The sequence below is a fragment of the Neophocaena asiaeorientalis genome, unplaced genomic scaffold (genome assembly GCF_003031525.2).
Source record: "Neophocaena asiaeorientalis asiaeorientalis breed wild unplaced genomic scaffold, Neophocaena_asiaeorientalis_V1.1 scaffold134, whole genome shotgun sequence".
In the NCBI taxonomy this organism is placed as follows: Eukaryota; Metazoa; Chordata; class Mammalia; order Artiodactyla; family Phocoenidae; genus Neophocaena; species Neophocaena asiaeorientalis.
Genome location: NW_020185339.1, coordinates 3,685,306 through 3,692,020, shown reverse-complemented (window position 1 = coordinate 3,692,020; position 6,715 = coordinate 3,685,306). Strand labels below are relative to the sequence as shown.

The 6,715-nt window shown below is 44.1% G+C and overlaps 1 protein-coding gene across 4 annotated transcripts in view; it reads left to right on the top strand.

Annotated features, from left to right (window-relative positions):
* The first annotated feature begins 53 nt into the window (after positions 1-53).
* Positions 54-6,715, top strand: part of ACSS3 (acyl-CoA synthetase short chain family member 3) — a 151,345-nt gene continuing 144,683 nt past the window's right edge. For 2 of the 4 annotated variants that reach the window (XM_024736438.1, XM_024736439.1), the window contains exon 1: positions 54-511. In XM_024736438.1, the coding sequence (XP_024592206.1) occupies positions 204-511 (308 nt within the window). In that variant the 5' untranslated portion in view covers positions 54-203. The remainder of the gene's footprint in view (positions 512-6,715) is intronic. The other 2 variants (XR_003002075.1, XR_003002077.1) reach the window with 1 other exon arrangement.

Genomic DNA, 6,715 nt, shown 5'->3' with positions numbered 1-6,715 from the left:
CCCCCGCCGCTCCAGGTCGGTTTTTCCCGGCGGCTCCAGTGTGACTTCCAAACTCCCGGGCTCTGGGCACACCTCGGAATTTGCCCCCGCCTCCCGCCTGCTCCCCTCGGGCCCCAGGAAGTCGCGAGCGCCCCAGGGGTCGCCCGAGGAGTTGGCTCGGGACCGCGGGCAGCGCAGCCTGCAGGGGGGCGCCGCCGGCAGCGATGAAGCCATCTTGGCTGCAGTGTCGCAAAGTCACCGGCGCCGGGGGACTCGGGGGGTCCCTGCCCGCGTCCTCTTCCGCCCGGGGAGCCGGCCCGGCCCGCAGGGCGTACGTGGCCCCCGGCCAACGGGGCGCTCTCGGGGGCCGGGGCTGCCGGGCGCTGTCCTCGGGCGGCTGCGAGTACAAGACTCACTTCGCGGCCTCGGTGGCCGACCCCGAGAGGTTCTGGGGCAAAGCCGCGGAGCAGATCAGCTGGTACAAGCCCTGGACCAAAACGCTGGAGAACAGACATTCGCCTTCCACCAGTTGGTAAGTGACGCCTTCGCCCACCCCCCTCTCTTGGGTGCCAAGGCTTGGCGTCCCCTGCACCGGAACCTGGAGTTCTTTTGGGAAAGACAATGCGACTGGAGATATGCTCAGACCTTTTAATTTGTGTTTACTTTCAATTTCGTAGTCAGCTCTTTTGCCTTGTCCTGAAGGATTAGGTTACCTATTGTGATTCCCGCTTCCTATAGACCAGAAATTTACCTGTATGGCAGGGCTCTGCTTAGTTGAGCAAGAGCCAGCCTCCAGGGACAGCACAGTCTAGTATGGGAAGCAGCCACGGGGAAACAAGTGCAAGAAGAGGGATAAACTAGGGGAGTGTTACTAAGTATCCACACACTCGGAGGAAGAACGACTTCAATAAGATTACACCTAAGTAGGGTTTGGAAGGGTGGATATGTCTTCTCAAAGTCCACAAGGTCCTAATTATTAAAGTCCACGAGGTGGAACACAGGTTGAAATTTGACTGTTGATATGGTTGCAACTAATTGTGTTGGCTGGAGAGGTGGGAAAGGGGGCTGGTGAGTCAGGGGTTGGTTTGGGAAGGGATTTAGGTATCATGCCAAGTAGCTCGGATTAGGTCCACAGCCCTGTCCTGTATATGAAGCTGCAGTACCTGGTACCCAGAAAGAATTTGCATACAGGTAGGTGGTGCTAGAAATCATGGTAGGAATGAAGTTTTTTGTTTTCCTCCCAGAGTTGCAGTTATAAGTAGTTATAAACATTGTTTTTATATTGTAACAAACAGAGATACATTTGTAGAATAAATCTCAAACTTGCCAGAGTATTAAGGGTGAGTCACACAGTCAGAACTCAAGAGTTGTGGCTGTTCTTTGGGCCATGGGCCTTAAGAGTGTGGTTGCTGTCATCAGCAAGCCATTAGGGAGAGATGTTTCCTGTAAAAGTTTGCAAAACACTGCAGTGGGATTTCCCACTACCATTTCCAAGTTCCCAGCAGTGAGATGGGGGAATGACATGGTCAGGTTTGCATTTGACAAATGTCTCCACACCCTCTCCAGCATTTATTGTTTGTAGATTTTTTGATGATGGTGACAAATGCCTTCTTGTTGAAAGTAGGAACCTGAAATGGAGAAAGACATCTTGACCAGAGACTGTTCTCTGTCACCACCATGCTCTGTCTTCTGTCGATTATTTGGAGCTGTTTAGGTGGTTTTATCTTTAGAATCTGAGCATATTTCCCCATCCAGTCAATTTTTTTAGTAGTGTTTCAGAGGATTTTTCAGATCCTCTCTTATGTGCTGGACAGTGGCCCAAGCACTTGGTATGCATGCGGCAAAGCAGTAGGGGTAGGAGTCATGATGGTCAACAGCGTGGTATCTGGTGCTGGAATTTTGAGTTTGAGTTCTGGCCCTTACAGTTACTGGCTGTGTGTTCATAGGCAAGTTGCTTAATGTCTCTGTGCTTCAGTTTTCTCGTATATAAATGTAGAACTAGTAAGAAGATTAATTTATTAAAGGGTTAAGACCAAGTCTTAATGAAATAGACCCTATAAATGTTAGAGGAAGAATAGTTGTGTTTGTACTTTCATACCACAATTATTTAAGAACAGGAAATCCTAGTGTTTCTCAGATCAGAACACAGAATTATTGTCTCGCCTAAGAATGTGTTCTCAAAAAGTTCTGTGTACATATATATGTCATAAAGTATGGAACTGAGATTATTTACGTGAGCATCCTTTGCATAAAACTGTGTGCAGAGAACCCAATTAAGAAGTCACTGGGATATTCCAAGTAAAAACCAATGAGGGCCAGACCTAAGGCAATGGTCAGACCATTGCCAATGGTGGCAATGGAAAGGAAAGGACAGGTTTCTAGAGGATTAGTTGAAGTTGGTGAGGGCTCAAGGGAGTGCAGAGAATGTGGAAATCAAAGTGGCCATCAGATAGACATTTAAGATCTGGAGATTTTCTCTCTGATGTTTTTTTCTCTTTTTAATTTCTAGTTGCTTGCCTAAATTAAAAAAAAATTGTACGCAGGCTTCCCTGGTGGTGCACTGGTTGGGAGTCCGCCTGCCAATGAGGGGGACGTGGGTTTGGGCCCTGGTCCGGGGGGGATACCACATGCCACGAAGCAGCTGGGCCCTGTGTGCCACAACTACTGAGCCTGTGCTGTAGAGAGCCCGCGAGCCACAGCTACTGAGCCCGTGTGCTGCAACTGCTGGGGTCCGCGCGCCTGGAGCCTGTGTTCCACGATGGGAGAGGCCACAGCAGTGAGAAGCCCACACACAGCAGCACGGAGTGGCCCCCCTCTTGCTGCAACTAGAGAAAGCCCGCGTGCAGTGACAAAGACCCAACACAGCCCAAAATAAAAACAAATAAATTAATTAATTAAAAAAAATTTTGTATGCATAAAATGTTCCTTTTTTTTTTTTTTGCGGTACGCGGGCCTCTCACCGTTGTGGCCTCCCGCTGTGGAGCAGAGGCTCCAGATGCGCAGGCTCAGCAGCCATGTCTTACGGGCCCAGCCACTCCGTGGCATGTGGGATCCTCCCGGACCAGGGCACGAACCCGTGTCCCCTGCATCGGCAGGCAGACTCTCAACCACTGCACCACCAGGGAAGCCCCAAAATGTTCCTTTCTTAATGAGGATTTTTGTCAAAGGGTCCTTGTAGGTATTTTAAAAAATTCAGTACATTGTAGATCACTGACATTTGACAATATTGTATCTGAATTCTTTGTCTTTGTACTCTTGGAATCACGTGGCTGTACCTGTTTTTTTTTTTTTTTTTTTTTTTTTTTTTTTTTTTTTTTGCGGTACGCGGGCCTCTCACTGCTGGGGCCTCTCCCGTTGCGGAGCACAGGCTCCGGACGCGCAGGCCCAGCAGCCATGGCTCACGGGCCCAGCCGTTCCACGGCATGTGGGAGCCTCCCGGACTGGGGCGCGAACCCGTGTCTCCTGCATCGGCAGGCGGACTCTCAACCACTGCGCCACCAGGGAAGCCCTGTACCTGTTTTATAGCAGCCCAACAGATCAAAGTGAATAACAGATAAGTCTTTGAGTCTGTATTTATTTTAGCAGTGTGATTCCGTCTTACTAAGGAGCTTGGTTGGCAGAGCAGAGTTGGGGAGGCAAGTAGACACAGCAGACCATACATCTAATCTGAAACTTCATTCAATATGTGGTTTCAATCTGAATCCTATTTGCAGATATTTCTCATTGGTTAACATTTTTTTGCAAAGGTAAACTCAAGGGCAGGACAAATGTCATTTTTTTTTTTTTTAAATTTATGTCCGTAGATTCTAGGACAGAACAGACATATGAGTTTGAAAAGTGATAGTCAGATAACAGGTTACATAGATCTGATGATTTTTGATTCTGTATGTCTTGGGAGGTGGTAAGTGGATACAGGCACAATTTGATGTGAAGGTGCTTTGCTTCTTTTTGAAGCTGGGATGGGGGAAGGGAGATGTTGACTGCCAAGTTCTTAAGTAAAATGAGGAGGGGTTGCTACAGCTAATTGTTCTCTTCTAGTTGGAGCTGACATAGGTGTAGTCAAGATCTCTGATGCCCTTTGGCTTCCAAGAGGCAAGAGGGATTCTCTTTCCTCATTATAAGCTTGTCTGTTCATTTTTCATGAAAGTAAACTCCCCTCCGAATCTACAGGCCTACCAAAAGCCCCAATGCATAAATAGTAATGCATATTAGCTTTCATAACGGCGTACACTACCCAATAGTAGTTTACGAATGCAGTAGTGTGAGCATGGAATAGAAATCTTTAAGGGTGATATACTAGGGACTTTCTATTGTAGGCAATAGCCCTGTAAAATACATTTCTGGGACTGTAATCGCTGAGATCTTTGAAAGACAAATTACATGTACGTGCTTTAGGAACATGTGAAGAACCACCTTTCCTCACAGTTTGTTGGTTAATTCACATTGTTGACACCTAGCTTTGGGGGGACTAAATATTATAGAGACTTCAGTAGAGAACTGCAATATAAGGTGAAGCAATTAGAACTCCTAGTAATTTCTCTAATCCTGGAACAACAGAATGGATGTTTTGGTTATTTTCTCCTGATGAATTAGACATCCTGCTGCCTTTCCTGAAAATGAAATCCAGCTGCCACTCTGAAAAATTAGGCAATTCACTTTTGTGTGCATTGTGGTTAACTCTTCAGTCTGCGTCATCCCTTATCCCTTTCTTTGGAAGCATTGCAATTCTATTTTTTTTAAACAACATTTTCTATTTATTTAAACAACATTCAATGATCGGACTCTCACATACTGTTTGGTTTAGAATTTAATATGCATTAACAGTGACTATAACCTGAAAAGGAAAAGTCTCTGACTAAATGCAGATTATTAGAAAATGATTTCTGCTTGGTTAACATCTCTATGATGGAAGTTGTTTAGGTTAACATGCAAGATCTCAGTTTCTTACTAGCTATGAGATAAAGGTTGTTTAATCCCTCTAGGTCTTAAAATGGCTCATAAGTGATAAAGACACCAATCATTCACTCACTGTGTGTATAGCACAGAGAAAATGATGAAAGAGATAGTGGAGAAACTCACTACACAGCGGTAGGGGAGACATACATTAAATTATTACAAACCTATTTATTTAGAGTTGCAGTAGATGCTATGAAATAATAGGGGGATTTAAAATAATCTTTTCTGGAAGGATCATGGTAGGAGTCTTGAAGAAATGATGGTTAAACTGAGATCACAATGAGTAGAGATTAGAATCAGAAGGAGAGAGGAACATTGCAGACAAAGAAAACAGCACGTGCGAAGTCCGTGAGGTGTGAAGTAGCTCAGTAAATTCTAGAAACTGAAAGAAGGCTAATGAGGCAGAGAAATTATCAAGAAATAATAGAAGAAGAAGAGAGCCATATTGTAAATGGTCTGGTGAGTCTCGTTAAGCATTTAAAAATTTCCTGGCACAAAACACATGTCACATAGTAGATGATCAAAACTTGAATTTACTCTTCTTTCTGCACTGGAACAAGAAATGTTTGTGTTCAACCCCAGGTCCGCCGCTTGCTTTGGACAGGCTTCATTATCCTTATTGAGTAAGAATAAAATAAGAATGATGATAGTATCAATTTCTTAGGATTATAGTGGTGGTGGGGAGCATGTAAAACGTCTAGGACTGTGCCTGATACACAGTACTAGGTACTAATGTCTTTGGAATATATAAGCTAATATGGTCCAGGAAGTTTTCAGGGAAATGATAGCATTTAAATTCAATCTTAAAGTAGGACTTAGAAAGAAAAACACTTCTGTGTGCAGAACAAACATGACAGAGGGATAGCGGTGAGAAAGAACCAAATACACTTGTAGGATAGAATGAACAGTAGACCAGTTGGCTTCTCGTGGTTATTTTGAGTTACTGGTACTCGAATTCAGAAGGTAGTTTCAGGATGGTTTTGGAAGGCTTGGAATAGAAGCTAAGGCATTTGCCTTCACTTCTTAGGCTGTAAGTCACAACCTGATTGTAATCCTGCAGATAGGTTTTGTGTGACCCAGGTGCTTTTTGTTTGTTTGCTTTTTAAAGTAGTTGTCAGTATTTAAACATTGGAAGATTTCATCTAAAATCTAAATTTCCTTTAATGATTCAGTTTTTGGGGGCTTCTCTTAAAAAAACAAAAAAAGCAGAATATCTGTCCGCAGTGAGTCAGCATTCCTGCATTGCAACACTTGGCCGGAACTGAGTGACTGCTGTTCCAAGCTATTTAGACATAGTGACTTCCTGGCAGTGGGGTGTAGGGAAGTAAAGAAGTTATGGTAAACGTGACAGATTGACTTAGATATCCAAGTGGAGGAATTGATTGTGAAATTAAAGATAATGAGTTGAAAACTTGGCGAGGACTTGTAGAATTATAGATTTGACTGAAATTTGTAAAGAGGTGAGAGCTGAAGCTTGGTGAATGCCAAGTGGGGAGAGAGAGAGAGAGCAATTTAGAGGGAGAAAGAGGAGAGGGAGAGAGAGAAAGAAAAAAAATACTAAAAACTGAACTTGGAAGACAAGTGAAAGGGGAAAAAAAAACCTATGAGAGTGAATGAGACTTGTTCAAAGAAGTAGGAGAAGGAACAGCAGGATGTTTTTGTGCCATGGAGTAAGAGGGAGAGAAGAGATAAAAATAGGGCAAATCAATAGCGGTAAAGGGCTCCAGAGATGTTTTGAGGCTATTGAGGATTGAAAGATAGCAGTTTTTTTTTTTTTTTT